The sequence below is a fragment of the Anabrus simplex genome, chromosome 6 (assembly GCF_040414725.1).
Source record: "Anabrus simplex isolate iqAnaSimp1 chromosome 6, ASM4041472v1, whole genome shotgun sequence".
Classification (NCBI taxonomy): domain Eukaryota; kingdom Metazoa; phylum Arthropoda; class Insecta; order Orthoptera; family Tettigoniidae; genus Anabrus; species Anabrus simplex.
The window spans coordinates 76,264,279-76,285,501 of NC_090270.1; the positions used below are offsets into that span (position 1 = coordinate 76,264,279).

At 38.2% G+C, this 21,223-nt stretch overlaps 1 protein-coding gene across 1 annotated transcript; it reads right to left on the minus strand.

Annotated features, from left to right (window-relative positions):
• Positions 1–1,009: 1,009 nt before the first annotated feature.
• On the minus strand, positions 1,010–21,160 carry mIF2 (mitochondrial translation initiation factor 2). The gene is made up of 2 exons (XM_067149049.2): positions 20,945–21,160; positions 1,010–3,494 (listed from the first exon to the last, which is right to left on the minus strand). Exon 2 carries the CDS (start codon positions 3,283–3,285, stop codon positions 1,195–1,197), a length of 2,091 nt encoding a protein of 696 aa, XP_067005150.1. The 5' UTR covers positions 3,286–3,494; positions 20,945–21,160; the 3' UTR covers positions 1,010–1,194.
• Positions 21,161–21,223: the final 63 nt, after the last annotated feature.

A 21,223-nucleotide genomic window follows, 5' to 3' on the forward strand; every position in this document is an offset into this window, starting at 1 on the left:
ATTAATTCTCTGACAAATGTGCAATTTATCATAGCTCATACAGTAGTAACTTTTGTCTGGGCAAAAAACGATCCATACTGAAAGCATTTCAAACTATCACCCCTGTTCATGCTGCAGCAGATGCACAAAAGAACATAGCAATGCATAAACCTTTGCATCGAACATGAAGGGATGCACAAAGACATTGTAGATCCATAAAAAGGTTCATCTGCACCTAACTACATAACTGTACATAGTGTAAAGGAACTTTTCGTCGACCCTGTACACAGAAGAATGGTGGAAGGAGAGGATAAAATGGAGGTCAATGATCCAATGCCCAACCCAGGAGCTCCCTGGACAAGGGAGGCAGACAAAGGAGGACAAATTACAGACATAAAATTTAAGATGAGATATGAAAATCAGCAGCTGGGAACAACTTGGGAGTCTTTCCTATCACACAGTTTGCAATCTACTTGGAACAAAAATATACCAACAAAGGTTAAACAAATAGTGTAAAAGGCCTATTGGTGATGCATGTAGCCGAGGCCTGGTTGGTGATAAAAGAGGGTGATGAATGAATACAGTGAGCAGAAATAAAATTTCTGAGAAGTATGTAAGTGAAGACAAGAAACAACGAAGAGACGAAGACATACACAGAGGAACAAACGAGGAGAAATTGAGAGATAAAATGGAGAGAAATAGACAGAAATAGTTTAGTCAACTTAAATGAATGAGTGAATGAAGAACGTAAAAACAAATTATAGAGTTACAAAAGAAATGCTGAAGGTCTGGATTACAATGGTTACTTGGTTCAGAACAGTACAAAATAACAAGTTGGCCTGAAACACAGTCATGAATGAGGAGTGATGTAAAAAAATGCAGTTAAATGAAAGGGAAACACAATTTCCCTAATCCAGCAGCATTTGGATAAGGGAAATAATGATGACTATAATAATAATAATAATAATAATAATAATAATAATAATAATAGACAAATATAACAACTGGGTTTTTTTTTTTTTTTTTTGTATTCTTCATCAATACTGGATACAAACTCCAGTAACTGATAATGTTTTCAAACTGAGCCATATACCCTTTTGTCTACAGAAAGACACTACTTACAAATATATGCCAGAAATCAATGTTTACATTCACATGTAAGTGCCAGGGCACATTTCTATAAAAGTATCTCTTTAGATATGGATTTTATAACTATCAGAAACCTGGATCCCAGTCTGTTTCTTGAGGTTCACTTCTTAGTACATAACATATAACTGTATCACCAGCCTGCACCGAAACACTAGAATCCATAAACTGCAGTCCACACTCCACATCTTTCTTAATGCTATCTACATCATTCTTCAAATGCCGCATCGACTTCAAATGTCCTTCATAAATTACACTGTCACCTCTCGTAATACGGTAAAGAGCTGCTTTCTTTAGAATACCTTTGGTACACCTGCAACCAGCAACAGAGACTTTCTTCTTCCCTTCATTAATTTCGAACGGCTGAAGAACATTTGCCTCACCTAAAATATCTTCAACTTCCTTTGGTGGCAGACGAGAACTAATTTCCTTCTTGAGGTCGTCTATTAGTTTATATATAATGTTATGATGATGTACTGAAATTTTCTTGGTTTTTACTGTATTTTGCACACTTTTATGAACATCAACATTAAAACAGTATATTATGGCATTGAACACTTCTGCCAATTCAATATCTGTTTCACTAACAGCTCCCACACCATAATGAACAAGGTTCAATTTACAAGAAGAAGAGTTATAGGTTTCTAACACATCCAATATAGCTTCTACAGAGCCATCAACATCACCTTTAACAACAATACTCAAACTTGGACCTTTATCTTCATTCTTAATCTCTTTCTCTCGAGGTTCAGTACGGCGGATCTTGAATCTACCTTTCAGTCTTTTCTCTTCTAACTGAGCCTTGTACACCTTTAAATGTTCTTTCATTTTCATTTCAACAGCTTTGCTATCAGCTTCTTGTTTCTGCATTAGTCTACAGGATTCTCTCCATCTGACAACTTCGTGAGCACGTCTCTCTGATTCTACTTCAAGAATCTCATCTCCTGCTGATGGAAGTTCCCGCCATCCAATTATTTCAACAGGAGTTGAAGGAGGAGCTTCATGTACAGGGTTTCCATATTCATTAAACATTGCACGTACTTTAGCCCAAGCTGTACCTGCAACCAAAACTGCACCTTTACGTAGGGTACCTCTCCGAACAATGGCAGTGGACAGCTTTCCACGATGGGAATCTGTTTTTGACTCGATAACAATCCCTTCTACTAAGCCTTTTGGATCTCCTTTAAGATTCATAAGCTCAGCCTGGAGGACAATGGCTTCTGTAAGTAAATCCAGATTGGTACCATGCAAGGCTGAAATGGGGATCACCTGAATGTCACCACCGACATCCTCTACTTGGATACCATACTGGACTAGCATTCGTTTAGTCCTCTCAATATCAGCCTGTGGTTTGTCAATTTTGTTTATAGCCACAATGAGAGGAACATTAGCCTCCTTTGCCATTCTAATAGATTCTACAGTCTGTTCCATGACTCCATCGTCGGCAGCTACAACCAGAACAACAATATCTGTGGCTTCAGCACCTCTGGCTCGCATAGCCGAAAATGCGGCATGACCTGGTGTATCCAGAAATGTTATAGTGTCTCCAGACTTCAACTTGACTGAGAAAGCACCTATGTGCTGTGTAATTCCTCCAAATTCAGTCTCAACCACTGACGTACTTCTTAGAAAATCTAACAGAGTGGTTTTCCCATGGTCAACATGGCCCATTATAGTCACTACTGGGGGACGATTCACTAATACAGATGGATCTGGTGGAGGTCTCTTCCTAACATCCTTATCTTTACTAATTGTCTCCTTCGAGTTTGGTGGGGCAACAATTCGATATTTCATTCCTGATTTTGTGACAATGTCCTGTATGACTTGCCAATTATCAATAACTGCCTCCGGTTTATCGTAATCTACTGAGTTATCAACATACATCATAACTTCGAATACATGATCAACATCTTTTCCCATAGCTTCAGCTAGATCTTGCACAGTCATACGTTTCCATACATCTATAACTTGCTTTAGTTTAGCTTTTGGTGAATACTGAACTAGGTTCGGTGATTTTCTTTCTTCAACAGTTTTTCGTCGTTTGTACACAGCAGGAGATATATACAATAATCTGCACTGGGGGCATTTCCAATCACTGACTTTAATTAAACAAACCCATGGTCGCAAGTAACTCGCAGAAAAAAATCTCTTGAAGAACATGATAACGAAATATGGTAAAGTCCAAAGTCTCTGAAATCACGTCAGGGAAGAGTTCTTGTAAACTTTAAAATAAATAAATGTTCATCAGTTTTTCGCATGTTTCTGTGTAATAAGTTATCCTTTGCAATAAGTCGTGAGTGATCCAAGTTCAAAAATTCCAAGGAACCACCAGAAGAAGAGTGGAGTCATCTCACATAAAAAGGTGGTATCTGTGGAAGACATCAAAAATTAATACTAGTACATAAGAAAATAAAAAATCACACACACACACACACACACACACACGCGCGCGCACACACACACACACACACACACACACACACACTCTCTCTCTCTCTCTCTCTCTCTCTCTCTCTCTCTCTCTCTCTCTCTCTCTCGGCAGGGCTCGAAAAATCCTTGGGGCTAGGTTCTTTCTGATGTTTGTATTCCTAACTTTAGCCTGCCAGTAGATCTGATTTTTACATGGATGGATGGATTAAATATAATAATTCTGTCACCAAATAAACTTTCAGATTTGCCTTGAATGTCAAATATATTCAATTTTGTAACTTACAAGTGTATAATTACAAGCTGACAAAGAGGCTTTGGTGTAAGATGAAGCAAAATACCCAGAGAAAGGTCTAGCAAGCATGCACTGAAATGTGCACCAGCGTATTTGATACTTTCACCCGACCAGAAGGGAATGAACAAGAGAATTTTGGAGAAAAGGAGATCGAAACATTGGCATAGTATTTTAAGAACCGGCTTGTGGGTTCTACCATGGGAATGAAGTTAAGCTAGTTTTTAAGCAAAGTTATGAGAAAAAAAAAAAGAAGATAGATTTCCAATTTTAAGCAAGTTGCTTCATATTGTATAAGTGTTTCTTGTGAGAGAGGGTTTAATTTAATGAACCTAATAGATAACAATTTGAGGTCATCAATGGAGTTGGAGAGCCTTAATAATTTAATGTTTGCCGGGCTGAGTGGCTCAGTCGGTTGAGGCGCTGGCCTTCTGACCCCAACTTGGCAGGTTCGATCCTGGCTCAGTCCGGTGGTATCTGAAGGTGCTCAAATACGTCAGCCTCGTGTCGATAGATTTACTGGCACGTAAAAGAACTCCTGCGGGACAAAATTCCGGCACCTCGGCGCCTCCGAAAACCGTAAAAGAGTAGTTAGTGGGATGTAAAAGCAAATAGCATTATTAATTTAATGTTTATTAATACGAATGGCTCATCATTAAAGAATTCTGATCCATCCAGAACAATGAAAACTCAATATTTCAGTGCTCAAACTGCATGACATGTACATGAACATAAATCACAAAAAACACACACTGCTGCTTTGTAAAATTTCACTTACACTGCCTTCATTTACTGTAATCTTCGAGGGATAGTCTGTACACAAAGTTAAGTTTTTCCTTTTATATTAGTAACAATAATTTAAGGCCAAAACATGTAGGCCTATGCATCACACTGTATTATTGTGGCACCTGGTTTTTAGAACTGGTGCCTAGGTCAGAAGAAAATGAACTCAGTGCGTATATAACAGTGTACTTGCTGCTACGACTCATATTTCTACCCTGAAATCCTTAAAACACTGAGTCTAATCATTGTCTTGTAAGTGTCCATCAGTGACCAAGTATGTAAGTTTTTGGGTAAGCTGCCCACCTCTAGTTTATATAACCGATTTTCTAAGCGAATCCTTACACGCAACTTTAATGTGTTTACTTGTAACTTATAAGTCCTTTCTTCCCTTTGTCTCGTCAGACAACTCACTACTTGTTAAGTGGTGAAGAATGGATCCTAGCCAAGTCTGGCATTGCTTCCATTTACCTGTGTCAAGCACGTTCCTTTTATCTTTCCTATTCACCCTCCCTTCGTCTACTATTGTTCTTTTCCAACCCTGCTGATATTATGCTTTTGAGGCCAATGTAGTTTTTAATTTTCCTGCCTCTCATGGCATCTTTTTTGTTGCCAACATCTTGAAAGATTGCATTTATTCCTCTTTTACCTAAGATAATGTTAACAGGGGCCAATCATCCCATTATTTGTCCACAGAAACTAAAAATATCAACCATCACTTGAAATCATGAACCTTCATAGTTAACTCTGCCCGATTTCTCTCATTACACTAGAAAATACGGCACACAGACCAGCCAAAACTGAAAGTTTAGTTTGTCGATGTAATGGTTACGAGTGATCATGAGATATATCAAACATTTAAAGGTTTTTTTTTTCTTTCTTTTCATGGTTGTTCCATATTGAATAGAGAAATATACAGTATTAAATAGAAGGAAGGATCCACTTTTTCAATACTCTGTTATTAAGTTGAACCAAATAGAAGTTACAACCTGTTCATTTGGGACCACTTTCAACATATTTGAAGTATCATCATCAGCCAATTAGCAAAGCAGAGCAAAAATTAAATCATAACAACTATACATAACTGCATATCACAAGCACAAGTTCAATTTCATAACTAGTTATCCTTCAAGTTTTCATCTTAGAACAAGTCCTTTAACTTGTTATTGACCTTTAATATGTCTTCATATGTGAATGCAACACAACAAGATTATACAAGACCTGCTTATGAACTTCAACTGGAATTGTTTTGGCACGAAATAGTGTTGACCTTTTTAACCCTTTTGACTGTGATCATCGTGTTTTGAACATCAACTGGAATTACTTCGGCACAAAATAGTGTTAATTATTCTACGTACTCTTTTTTACTGTGATCATTGTATTATGTGTTTTTAGAACATTATGATTTAATTTTTGCTCTGCTTTGCTAATTGGCTGATGATGACACTTCAAATGGGTTGAAACCGGTCCCAAATGAACAGGTTGTAACTTCTATTTGGTTGAACTTAATAATAGAGTATTGAAAAGGAATGGATCCTTCCTTCTATTTAATATTGTATATATCAAACACTCATATAGATTCAAGTCAACTTTCAGGTGTAGCCAATACTTATCACCGTTTCTAAACCTTATAATTCCCGTCTTTAGATATGCTAGAGAGGTGACAGTGGAAGTTCCTAGGGTGTTTTGTTTCTTTTTGCTATTGTTATTATTCATGGATTAGGACATGAACACAGGAACAGATGCCATTAATCATGATACATATACGGAGCAAGTCAATAAAAACACTCACCTCAAATATCTCCACATCTATTAACAATATTGGTATTCTGCTTTCAATTTTCTTAAATGTTACCAAGGGGTTCATGAAACATTATGTTTCTCTTTTCTGTAGAATTATTAACAACATTGATATTGATACCAGATTTATTTCTTTAATTTATTTCTTTATTTCATCCACCAGCATAGCAGTGTTACATTAGGAAAACTCAGTGCTGTACCTACTTTCAAAATACAGTCATTCCTTTGGGAGAAAATCAGTATACCAAACTACTTTCAAATGTGTGCATGTGTTTGACGTTACTAAACAACAGGAGATTGAGGTTGGTTATAATGAGTCATAATGCATTGATAAATGTGAGGTGTGTATTGCCCAGTTAGGGTGAACGTAGTCATATGTAGTGATGTGTTTGAGCCCAGCTCGAGCTGCTCGAACAGATGAGGTCAGAGTTTGAACAAGTTTGAGCTTTGCTCGAGCATCTGTGCGCGCTGCAACCTAGCAGCTTTACATGTAACAAGCTTTAACAGCTTCATTTCAAGTAATACTAATCCTGTATTGACTATGACCCTTTCTTACTCAAATTCTTCTATACGAGCAAACAGGGTACTTCTTTCCTAAGGAGGGGATTCAAACTCCCCAACATGGGGGACAGAAAGAGCCTGCCTGCCACGCTACACAGCTGCCTTAGCCACCTAAAGTATGACAACGTAAGAATAATATGACTGTATTCATAATGTTGCATCAAATGTACAGTAGATATAATAATTAAATACAATATATATATTGTATTGAACAGGCAGACCACTTGCTTGTAATATTTAAGTTTATCTTAAATATTCACTATTTATTTACCTAGTTGCTGTTACTAACACCCAGGATGTGTAAAAAAATATTATGCTGGACAGTATGGGTTCATCCTCTGTTTACTGTTACTTCTGTGTCTTTTGTACATATCATTTTGACCCATATCTGTATATTGGAGACAGTCAGAATAAGTGTTCGTGCGATGATCCGTTACAAATGCCTCTATTAGAAGAGGCTAAACCCATTGTCCACTAAGATATGTTACTTGGACCGTATAAATACAGAAAAGGAAAACAAAGTATATTGTCGTAACACTACATGTGTCAAAATATTTACATATTTGAACAGTTAAAGGACTAAGAATTTATGATATTTTTGTCTTCAGTTGTTGACACATTTGTTATCAGTTCATGCGAATCATCTATACTATTACTAAAAATGATATGATGTCTGTTTTGTTTGTTAGGGATAAGCTAGAAAACTACTGGACCGATTGACTTGAAATCCCAAGTCACAGAAGGGATACTTTTGATTTTGATATATTCATGCAATCAGATAGTTAACATTAAAAAACCACACCCGGGCGACTGGAGTGGGACATTGATGATGATGACTGCATAATAATATTTATAAATTTATTTGTGTACATGATTGATGAGATATCAATCCTTTCTTACTCAAATTCTTCTAAATGAGCAAACAGGGTAATTCTTTCCTAAGGAGGGGATTCAAACTCCCCAACGTGGAGGACAGAAAGAGCCTGCCTGCTGCGCTACACAGCTGTCTTAGCCACCTAAAGTATGACAACGTAAGAATAATATTGCCGTATTCATAACGTTGCATCAAATGTACAGTAGGTACAAGATACACAAGTACTGCCTTGGGAGGAAATACTTCCGTTAAGGTAAGACCGAATGCCCTATTTCGCCAATGTTAATTTTGTGTAATTTATGTTCTTTTTTCTCAGAAACTGCTAAAGATACATGCATGAAATTTTTATAGTATATTCCTCAACTCTTACTAAGTGCTGGGATCTACAATCGGAACTGTGGTTCAATAAATGTGGGAGTAATCATTTTTTTGAAAAGATATATTCCAATACAAAAATCATGAACAATGAGGCATAACTCTCAAGGTATTAGTCGCAATGACCTGATTGTAGATCCCCAGCTGTATTGTATACACATTAAGTATCTGTCAAAATTTCATGGTTATACATTGCATAGTTTTGAAGAAAAAGCAAAATTTATTGAGATTTTTTAAGTTTCAAGAAAATCAACTCCAAAGTTGAAAAGTGAAAAAAGTATCTTAAAAGTTAGCCTATACGTTTTCCTAGACCAATTAGAAGCATCCAGCACCATAATCTGACTCGTCACTGGCTAATCTGCTCCTTTTTTCTTCTTTCTTTGCTTCTTTTGTTGCCTGATTTGCTGCAAATTCTGCTTTTTGCACCCTTAACCTGTCAAGCACTTTCAATCCAGATGCTGTATGCTTTCCTATTTCTACTCTCAGTTCTTCAAGAACCTTAAGTCTGCCTGAATTCCTATGATTTCAGGTTATTTCAGCTTCTGAGACCCCTAACTTTAATGTATTATATCCCACAAACCCTGATCCAGATGATATTATTAAAAAACTGAAAGAAATGTGAAACCTCGACAAGGATTCAATAAACTTATAACTTTTTCGCCAATTATTTGTTTGTAAACAACAGTAGGCAGACATCTTAGAGCGCAACAGTATAGCCAACTTCCGGAACTTTAAAATGACCCAAACCACAGCCTTCTAGGTCAGGAAGTTCCTGATATATCAATGACTATACCAATCGGTGCAACATGAAATGAAAATCTATGCAGTGTAGATGTAAATTTTAAAAATAATTAAAAATACTTCTAGGACGAATTTCTATATAAATGATACACCAAAATGTTTGTTAAAGTCCAAATTGTAACATAAGTCAATAAACGAAAAGTAATTTTTTTCAGATTTTGGCGTTCGGTCTTACCTTAATACGCAGACAATATTATGGATACATGCCTTGTCCTTTTCATATCATATCAACATAATCTAAGCCTTCTAATTATTTTAATGACAGCCTTTCCTCCCCCCCCCACAAGATATACGTCAATGACTGAACGCAGTAATATATGACAGCACGCACCTTTGTTACCAATATCATACACACGCCTGCGTGAATGGTGCTTCATTTCATATGTTATCTGCTTATCTGCACGTTCGCGCTGTAGCCCGAGCCAGACTCCGCCATCGGTCACGTGACTGCTCGAGCTTGCTTCGAACAGGCTCAAATCTCTGTGCACATCGGGTCGGCTCGATTCAGCTTGAACACAGGTACTGTTTGGCCATCACGAGTCATGTGCCAAACCATTGCACATAAATACAGTACGATACATTCAGCAGGTATGATAGACACTCTGTAATGGTGGTTAACTACAAATGGGAAAGGGAGTTATTTATTCTGCTGTGGAATTATGACAGCATGGAAATGCTTGTCCTGCTGGAGAAACAGAGAACGCAATATGAAATCATAACAAGGTATGCAACATCTTGCTACAGTGCCTCCAACTGAACAGAAAACACCACGTTTTTGTCAGCGTGCTGTGACTACCCACCACAACTTCCTGCCATTGAATAACATCCAATATTATTTGAAAGAGTAGTTTGGAACACTGATTTGTTTCCAAAGAAATGACTGTTAAGTCAAATTTAACACAGCTGTGTTGGCAAATGAAACATGATTAGTTCCATTTAAAAAACACAGTTGGTATCAATATCTCCATGTGTGATGTTATAGAATAAAAGTACAGGAAAGTGAATCATTTGCACTTCCGTGACATTACTGTACGTAAAAGTGATAGCTTGAAGAAATGCCAAAGGAAACGTAAGCAATAACACATTCGTTAAATTACAATGTGTACTTATAACTTTGACGTTTACATTTTGGAAGTGCCACGAGAGGTGACACTGCTCACCAGAGAAAAGGAAAAAAATCAGGCAGACTAGCATCGCCACTAAGATGGAGGACAACAGGGACTTTTGGAATCAAATGCAGATTGTAGCAACAGAACAGGCAATGAATAAGTGTGTCCCATTAGTGAGAGAAAAGTGGAAGAGAATGAGAATGCAGTTGCATGTGATGGCATTTGCCAGAGATGGCACCACATCAATCATGCAGAATTATAACAGGGGTAGTTAAACGGACTGAAACCATCCAGTCCAAGTCAATGTGTCTTTGTCATGGATACGAGCAAGATTTCGTTTTGAAAGGAACTGGAGGAGATGAGAGCTGAAATGAATAGGAAAGTATATAATTAGATTGAGGCACTTCTGACCCTAACTGACCAAACTAATAACTCATGAACGTAGAGAGAAAAATGGAAAAGAGCAGGAGAAAGTACTGTAACCAAGGAAGACCGCAAGACAGGAGATGACATCAGAAGAGAAACAGAAGATGATAGCTTTAAGGTAGCAGAAAAAAGGAATAAAAGAAACCAAAGAATTACTATAGGAACAAGCCATGCAATACTTTAGGTACTACAGGCCAGAGAAAGGACAGCATGGATGCATGTGGGTTGCTTACCATGACAGACAACCACCAACAAGTTTATCAAATACCTAACAAAGAAGAACATAGAGGTAACTGTGGCTTGTGAAGTGCTGAGAAGTCCAGGCATAATTCTTTCAAGTTGGAAGTCCCTTACCAATCTTCTTCTTTTCTACATGGGGCCTCTAAATATTAGTTCCTAATTAGCGTCGACCTCTAAGATCTTTTGCTACCATGTTTTTCCTTCATTCCCACCAAGATCTACCTGCTCCCTTCACAGAGCTGCAGGTGGTTCTTATCGGATTTTTTCTCTCTCTTCACCTGGTAGTCTGAGAGTGAAAAGTCTGATTCTACCCAGCGCCTCACATTCAAAAAGTATGTGATGTGTTCAGCTAATTCCTCTGCTTCATTGCATTTCCTACATATATTGTCTCTTATTACTCCAATTCTGTGTAGGTGTTTTTACAGATGGCAGTGTCCTGTCAACAGTCCTACTACCCATCTTATATTTTCTCTGCCGAGTTTTTTTTTTTTGTTATTTGCCTAACGTCGTGCCGACACAGATAGGTCTTATGGCGACGATGAGGCAGGAAGGGGCTAGGAGTGGGAAGGAAGCAGCCGTGGCCTTAATTAAGGTACAGCCCCAGCATTTGCCTGGTGTGAAAATGGGAAACCACGGAAAACCATCTTCAGGGCTGCCGACAGTGGGGCTCGAACCCACGATCTCCCGAATACTGGATACTGGCCGCACTTAAGCGACTGCAGCTATCGAGCTCGGTTTCTGCTGAGTTTCAACAGTTCTTTAGTATGCTTCTTGTTTGGTCCTGTTATCAGTTCCTTTGCAAGCCTGCATCCTAGAGTATTTTAACAGTTCTCCATTTGTTTCTTTTGTACCCATTTTACTATGCAGTGTCGGGCTTGTCCATACGGAATCCCGCATACAGGTTCTGGGCCTACAAAAAATGTTTCTGCCTCTTTCCTGGCCAGTTTATCTGCCTTTTCATTTCCTTCTATACCTACATGCTCTGGTATCCATATTATTTTGACAATGTTGTACTTTGAGAACTTCAGGAGAAGTGAATGGCAATACCAGACAATTCTGGATGTTATCCGGACTTCTTCTAGTGCCTTAATGGCCGCTTGGCTGTCAGTAAAAATGAAAATGTTCTTATTCCTATAGTTCATTTTCAGATTTTCTTCAAGACATGTTGTGATAGCTATCACTTCAGCTTGAAAGACTGTAGTGTGTTTGCCCAGGCTTATCTTGATTGATCTCTCAGGTTTAACCTCGTTGATCCCTCCTCCTGGGCCATCCACAGTCTTTGAGCCATCAGTCCACCACACTATATCTTCTTTTTCAGCATTCCATTTATTGATATCCCAGTCTTCTTTTTTTATTATCTGGGTCTCGAATGGTTTCTCAGTTGTACTTTGGTATCGTATGATCAGAAGGCATGTGTAGAACTTCGTCTGTTATTACTCTGTTGATTTTACAGTGTTCTAGATTGGGTCTTTGTGCATTCCAGCACTCTGATTATGCCAATCTACATGAACTCATTCTAGCCTGTCCTTTTATGAAACTGCACAGTGATGGGAGGTCTAGTAGAGTATTCAAGGCTTCTGTCGGCGTAGTTCTCATGCCCCCAGTTATGGCTATGCATGCGATTCTCTGTAGGCTATCCAATCTACTGCTGACTTTTCCTTGACTTACTTTCTGCCACCAGATGATTACAGCATAGGCCATCAATGGTCGAATGATCATTGTGTATATCCACATTACCATTGATGGTCTTAGGACCCATGTCTTCCCAACGGCTCTTTTACATGCATACAGCAAGTTCTTGACCCAGGTTATGTTCCTTTCTAAATGTGGATTCCAGGTTAGATTTTTATCTAACACTACAAATAGGTACAGTGCCTGTCCTTCCATATATATATATCTTGCCCAAATAGCTTCAGTGATCTCTTTCCCTCTAATTTTCTCCTTCTTGTAAAACGGACCAGAGTTATCTTGTTTGGGTTGACTGATAGTTGTTCTTCCCGCCTCCAGTTCTCCATAAGGTTAAGTGATCTTTGCATGAAGTCCTGGATAACACTCATCACTTTACCTCGTACCACAATCACTAGATCATCTGCGTATCCTTGTGTATAAAAACCCTGTTCATTGAGCATAGCTATGATTTTGTTCACCACAAGGTTCCACAGCAGAGGCGAAAGAACTCCTCCCTGAGCACAGCCTTGGGTGGCCCTAACCGTCAGCGTTTCTTCAAACAGGGTTGCTTTTAGCTTCCTTCCGTCTAATATGGATTTAATCCATTTGACGATGGTTTTACTCACCTTGCTCTTTTCCAATGCTTTGATCATAGAGTCATAGGTTGTATTACTAAAGGCTCCTTCTATATCTAGAAATGCCGCCAGTGCAATTTCTTTATATTCTAGGCTTTCCTCTAGTTTACAAACCCGTCCTTCTTGTAGGAGTATCGGAAGTATCTCATCTGGGCCCGGAGCCTTTATAGGATGAAACGTGTCGACCCTTACCAATACTAGACCAAGAAGCATCCTCATAAAGCTTTTTCATGCTCCAAGGCAGAGTCAGTTCTGAACAGGAACAAACCTCAAATGAAGGCAGTCAGCGCTACCAAGTTGAAGACAGGAAGGAAAGTATTAATGGCTTTATTGTGGAATGTGAAAGGACTAGCCAGTTTTACAAAAGTGCTGCCAGATAGCTTTTTTGAGCAATACGACAGTCTCTAACTGAGACCCCATGAACCTCAAGAGTGAGAAGCAAGTAAAGCCTATGCAATAAATATTTTAGCACAGCAGGGACCTAGAGGAAGATCAAAAGAGGGTATCACATGCCTTTTGAAACCTTACCTAGTATTTCTCAAGGCTATGCATAAAACAGACAAGATTCTATTCATTAAGACAGAACTATGCAGTATCATATGTGCATATAGTTTCAACCAGATAATACAGGCAAAGAATTAAGGGGAGACCCTACTGAGTTTTTCAGTCAAAAATGGTCCAGAAACCGAAAATGAGATTTTTCCCTCAGATGATATTTCATTCCTTGCCGCGCATTGTGATATCATTTTTTTGCTTGTACGGCCATTTTTAAATGCTCTGCTGGGGCCTTAAAATGACACGTGCACTTCAGTTTGAATGGACACGCCCACTTTCCTGCAGATAAAGTGACATAGCTCAAAGATTCTTTTGTGTTTCAACTTGATTCTTGAGCATGATGTTTAGGAATGGCCTAGTGCTGCCATCTGTTATCTTATTTTTGATGATTTGTTGAAGAGGTGTATTAGGGAAAAAACTCAAAATCCAAATGAGAGTTTACAATCTGTTATTTGGCATAAATGCCCTAAACAGACCTTTGTTTCCAAAGCAAGGGTGGACATGGCTGTTGTAAATGCTGTGGGGGAGTTCAATATGGGTTCCGTAGCCTGTCAAAAGGTCAAAATGGCAGTTGATGGCAGACAATTGAGTGAAACCACTTACAAAGTGGGTCATGAACGTGACAGAGACAGGAAGCAGAAAAGTGCCATGAATAGTAAAGAAGACAAAAAAACTGTTAGCAAGAAGCAGAAGCTGTCAAAATCAGTTGCTGAAGAGAGAAAAAGGGCTAAGGAAGGAGAAACATAGGTACTGGGAAGTTCTGATGAAGGTATTATTACTTGACAGATGTTTATTTATAAAACTATCTTTTTCTCAGAACTAACAATTTCAGATGTTTAAAACATTCCTTGCACAACAGTTTTTGCACGATTACCTTCAAACTGTGTCCACACACTCTACATTATAAGGTTCATGAAACTTAGTATCCTTTTTAAAATGTAATTATAATTTTGAGAGATATTGGGTGTGAAATCCAAAATTTTCACAGGTTTTAACATGGTTATGAAGTGTAGCGAGAAAAATGGAAATAATTGGATAACCAATGGATTGTTTTTGAAATGAATACCAATTATTATTAAAATATGTGTTGTGACTATTGTAAGAAAGATTCAAGGAAATATTTTCAAAAATATTGTGCATGGGACATTTTGAAAATGATGTACTTTTTTCAAAAAAATTGTTATAAATTGAAAAATATCCATTCAAATTCATTCAAATGTTATAATTAGCTTAAATTTACTTATCTCAATGTACTACCAAAATTTGGTGAAAATCAGATAAGAATTGTAGAAAAACTAAAACTCAGTAGGGTCTCCCCTTAATAGAGGAAATAGCAATAAGCTTTGGAGAAAACAATGCAAAATTACTGTACACACTGATACTAGCTGGAGACATGATATGCCGCATCGATAGACCATGCCACAAATCAACTTCAATATTGAAATTTCTAGAAGAAGAAGGGCTAACTAACGTGAATAGCATGGAACAGATGACATCCATCTGCCATAATGGAGCGAGTGTCATAGATACTGTGTTCATAAATAGACAAGGAAACAAATAGCATGGAACAGATGACATCCATCTGCCATAATGGAGCGAGTGTCATAGATACTGTGTTCATAAATAGACAAGGAAACAAAGTGGTGAAACAGAATATTATAGAGGAAGCAGTATGGAAACATCTGCTGGGAGAGATAGTCTTTGAATTGGCAAAGACAAAAACTTAGAGATGCAGAACATTGAAAAAAATATCTAAAAGACATCAATTCAGCTCTCATAGAAGAAATGAATATATCATAACATCATTCAGGGAATTAACAAATACAGGAGACATTGATGGGGCAACTGCAAATTGAACAAATCATTAACAAGGTAACAGCACCTATCTATGCATCAACGTGGAAAGCAAAAACACAGTTTAATAAGGATTTGAAAAAATCTGATGATGTTCTTTCAAGAACAAAAGTCATTCTGTTTTTAATTAAATGTTTTTTCAGGTATAATATTTTATTGTTTTCTTTTCCAGGTATTTTCTAATTTGACTAATCATGCATCAATAAATCAATCATCAATGATCTGCATTTAGGGCTGTCGGCAGGTGGTAGATTCCCTATCAATTGCTTACCTAGCCTTAATTTTTCACATTAGCAACAAAACACAACATTCACAGCATTATATTTTTCTTAACACTGCTCAAGACTATTCCTAACATCAGAAATTATGGTTTGTTTCTTATTCTTTACAGACATGGAAATTAATATAATAATAATAATAATAATAATAATAATAATAATAATAATAATAATAATAATAATAATAATAAATGTTATTTGCTTTATGTCCTACCAACTACTTTTTACGGTCTTCAGAGACGCCAAGGTGTAAGAATTTACTCCCGGAGGATTTCTTTTACGTGCCAGTAAATCTACCGACAAGAGGCTGTCGTATTTGAGCACCTTCAAATACCACCGGACTGAGCCAGGATCGAACCTGCCAAGTTGGGGTTAGAAGGCCAGCGCCTTAACCGTCTGAGCCACTCAGCCTGGCGACATGGAAATGCAGAAAGATCTTATTGTATGAAGTCATCAAATGAACCACCAGCACACAACCATAACTCTAAAGAAAATTTGCAAGTGCTTTACAAAACGCAATAGCTCCTCCCGGAAATAACAATGGTTCCTTCAGATGATAAAAACATGTTTTCTCAACTCTTTCACAGTTCGTATAATTGTAGTACCAGAAAGAAAGCACATCAGCAGGGTCTGAAAAAGTAATCATATTAGAGAGATTTATTGTTATTGAGAGTATCATTAAATCGAGATGAATTTTTCATAGAATTAATGCCGGGATCAGATGTTATCGTTATAGAGGGGATTATCGTATCAGTAATTGTCATGTGGAAATTTTACTGAATATAACATCAATTCCTTCTGTTGCCTGAAAACTAATGTCAGGCATACAGCCTCCTTTAAAATAATCACCGAAGATTGTCAATGGCGCATCCTGTCACCAATCTTATTCATCAGAGCTTTAGATAATGAGAAACCTTATCATATTGGAGAGAGGGCATCCGATGGACCAATGAAGGTTGGCTGACAGCCTTAAGATTTCGCAAATGACTCCACTTCCGGCTCAGGATGATGCTCAGCTCCAAAACACTACCAACAGTGACCTTGGTAATGAAGCCAAAATTATTGGCCTATGAATCAGCCCTGATAAAACAAAACTCATGAAGATGGAGACATACAAACCAATATTAATATTATAATCACTTGGCTGGTGACAGTCGATATATTTAGCACGTTTTACACCAGGTAGTATTAGACTGAAGTTTGTGTTTGTATTGGGAAGGCTGCAGCTGTTTCGACTACAACTATGGCTCATTCCACGTTAAGAAAACAGTATTGCTCTTACGGACCTACAACGAGTGAACATACCCCCTCTGAGACACCCATAATTTCCCGTGATTAAGGGATAGTATACTGTACTTTTTAATGTATTATGAAAGATAGATAAAAAGGATGAGGCATTTTTGCCCTGAGATATTAAAATAACTATATAACATTTTATTTTTTTATAAATACATTCGTACAATGGCGGGGACAGCCACCGCTTCATTTGCCTTCTATGTTGCTCTGGTACAAGCATCTGTGAACCGCGGGCAGATCACTTCTGTAGTTAAGTTCTTTATTGCATGTGTGTTTTTAGGCTGTAAATCAGTGCGTACTTGTCTTGTGTGCCTATTTGTGTGATCTCTTTCTTTTAACATTAACACCGTGATTTCTTTTGTAGAGATGTCGTTTACGGTACTTATTTGTTGCGTGTGTTTTTCAGCCTTTATATCAATGTAGAGGCCTAATCATATTCTATTGAGTGAGTGTTATGTGATTAGCCTACGTGTGTGATTTCTTTCTTTTAACATTAATAGTGATCATTAATAGTGATTTATTTGCATTATGGGTGAGAACGTCCATAAAAATAAAGAGGGAGAGGTACTGAGGAAGAAACAAAAGCAAACTGTGCTTAACGTAATTAATTACCTTTCTCGAAAGAATCCAGATAAAAGTCTCAGCAGGGTGGTTAAAGAAACTGCTGAAGCAACAACCATTTCTGAGAGGACTGTTTATAAAGTGCAATCAGCAGCCACTACAGGACCTTTGGCTTCTCCGATTAAAACAAGAGAACGTAAAGCACCACGGAAAGACAGCAGGTGTCAATGATTTTGTTCGCAGTGGTGTAAGGCATAAGGTGCACAAGTTTTTTCTTAAAAACCAACCTCCAACCTTGCAGCAAGTCCTACAGTCTGTGAAGAATGATGAAGACCTTCCCGAGTTCAAAAGAACAACTTCGTATTGTTTGTTGAGAGACATGAGTTTCCAGTACGATAGGAAAGGAAATTCAGCTCGATTGACGGAAAGAGAGGACATTATATCTTGGCGTCACAAGTATCTGTCAACAGTTAAGAAATATCAAGACGAGGGAAGGAACATATTTTACACTGATGAGTCGTGGGTTAACACAGGGCACACTGTTGGGAAAGAATGGAAAGATAAGACCATTTCAACTCCACGGAATGCTTTTCTGTCAGGACTATCTTGCGGTCTGAAGTCACCTACAGGTCGTGGTCCACGGTTCGCATTAGTTCATGCCGGTAATGAGAATGGGTTCGTGCCAGGGGCGAAGTACGTGTTTCAGTGCAAGAAGAATACCGCAGATGCTCAAGAGGAAATGGACAGTGATTGTTATGAGGAGTATTTTAAAGAACGTCTACTACCGAACCTGCCGCCAAACTCTGTTATTGTTCTTGACAATGCCTCCTATCATAGCCGCAAGAAAGAAGCTCTGCCTACGAAGGCATGGAAAAAAGAGAACCTGCGGTCATGGCTTCGAGAACGTGGTGTAGTGTATGATGAGAACATGCTGAAAACAGACTTGATGGCCCTCGTAAACAGTGTGCGATGGAAATATGATCGCCACAGAATCGATGAAATGGCAAGAGAAAGTGGCGTCACAGTTCTTCGTTTACCACTATATCATTGTGAGCTGAATCTTATTGAACTTGTTTGGGCGCAAGTAAAGCACTATGTTACTATGAACAACACCACGTTCAAAACAAGGGAAATGGAAAGACTCATCAATGAAGGTTTCCTACGCGTGTCTACTGAAGACTGGGCGAACTACGTGAAACACGTGAAAAATATTGAAGCGGACATGTGGAAATCTGATTTGATCCAGGGCGAAATGGAACCCTTCATCATTGCTGTCAGCAGTGAATCTTCGTCCGATTCAGATTGATAGAGGACTTCAGCCTGCAGCAGCAAGGAAGTAACATTGAAATAATAACATTAAGTTATTTTGATTAGGTGGTCTAATAAATAACTTAATGTTATTATTTCAATCAAATATCATCAATACGGACCAAAAATGATATTTATTACATGTAAGGAAGTAACATTCGGTGAGTACAATAAAGTTGTTGTCTAATGGCAGATATTTTACTTTGGTTGTATATTGCATAGTATTTTTGTGTGTTCTGTTATTTTTGTACTGTACAGAAGTTGTTAATGAAGATTTTGATGCTGAGGTGTGCAGTGAAAAGTCATGGCATAACTTGTACCGATACAAAAATTTGCCATGTGTTTTGTTTGTGCTTGCTTTTGTTATTTAGCTGTTCTTTCTTAAGTGCATTTAATTTACCGCTGTTTTCTTTAAGACCGTTTTAAATTTTTACTATTGTCTTTTGTTAAGCGATACGACAGCACAGTAGAACCCCGCGTTGCCTGGCGAAATTTAATAATAATTGCTGCTTTACGTCCCATTAACTACTTTTACGAATTTTGGAAACGCTGAGGTGCCGGAATTTAGTTCCGCAGGAGTTCTTTTACGTGCCAGTAAATCTACCGATACTGGGCTAACATATTTGAGCACCTTCAAATACCACCGGACTGAGCCTGGATCGAACCTGCCTGGTTGGAGTCATAAGGCCAGCGCCTCAACAGTCTGAGCCACTCAGCCCATCAGGGAAATTTATTAAATGCAATTAAATGCATCATTCACCCTTCGAGCCCATAAAAAATATTATTCGTATATTTTCCCCGCCGGTTCACCTCACACTTCAATGCTAAGGTTTCTTATGTGCCGTAGTTAACCTCTGATTCTGTACAAACCAAAAATAGCCCCTGTAAACTAACCGTCCCCTTTACTTCATACAAAAAAATTTCAACATAGTTCATTCCGCTTGTTATCTTGAAGTTAAATATTGAATTTCACAGATGTATATGCCGCCATTACCCCGTGATAGTGTTGCGCAGAGCCGTTCGACATGGCAACCCTGTTGTCATAAGAGCAATACTGTTTTCTTAACATGGAATGAACCATAATATGGATTGCAACTTCATTCTCCCTTAGTATTAAATTATTAGTTTCAACAGACTAAAAAACTTCACAGTTAGGCTATAGATTAACTAAGTTGAAATGAAAAGAAATCTGCCACGTGGGAGACAGCCATAAATGCAGATCAATGATGACTGATAGTTCTAAGTTGTGGTGGTGATTATTGTTTTAAGAGGAAGTACAACTAGGCAACCATCCTTTACTAACACTAATCAGAGGAAAAAAGTGGAAGGGATCTGACACTTCATAAATAAAGGTATCAGCCAAAGAAAGACAAGGGCCACAAAGGGTGTGAAAATGAAAGACCTCCTAATACTGTCGGGGTCGGAAAGGAACACGAGTTGACCAAGAGAGGTCGGATAGGATAGATGAAAGTGCATAACCTGACACAAGTAGGTGCAAGCAATGCCAGAACTCAGCTAAAGGCCCCGTGGTTGCCAACCCACGTTCCCAAGTTGAGATCCCCTGGGACTCCTTTTAGTCGCCTCTTACGGCAAGAAGGGGATTCCTTGGGTGTTATTCTACCACCCCCACCTACAGGGGGATGAAAGTTCTAACCCCAATGTGAAAAAAAAAAAGGAGGCACTTTCCGGTTAGGTTACAGTAACGATATGAAAGGCGGCATAATGAATGCGTAAATACAGTAGCTTGAGGGTAGGGAGAGACGAGTAAACTTGGGAAAAGAAGTATGAAGAAGGAGAACCTGATTAACAGAAATTCGGGTTAGAAGTTGTTTTACTCTAGCTTACAATGACTATTGATAGTTAAAATGTAACTAATTGCAAATCAAATAAAAATGCTTATAATTCTCAGACAGAATAAATGTTTATTCATAAAGTAACGGCACACCCTTTCAAAACGACCACTCTAACCTCATACCCACCCTCTCTGATTCCAGCATCGTTCCATCCACAGCCAAAACTTCTTCTTGGTAATTTATTATACTTCGCTTTAGCGTTATGTCACGCAATCAAAACCACTGGAAGTCCTCCCTAGCCAAATACAGGCTCGGTCTTGCTACCCTGTGCTATCCATCCCGATCCATCCTCTTTCATCTTGCTATGTGCTCTTACAAACAGAAACAACTCGTGTTGCTACGATGTTCGATCAAGACCGACTGCAGTATCTTGGTCTTTGTTCGATTGTCTGGAGTAAATCGATA

Excerpts from the sequence above, each read along its gene's own strand:
- mIF2 (XM_067149049.2), bottom strand. The coding sequence starts at position 3,285 with ATGTTCTTCAAGAGATTTTTTTCTGCGAGTTACTTGCGACCATGGGTT.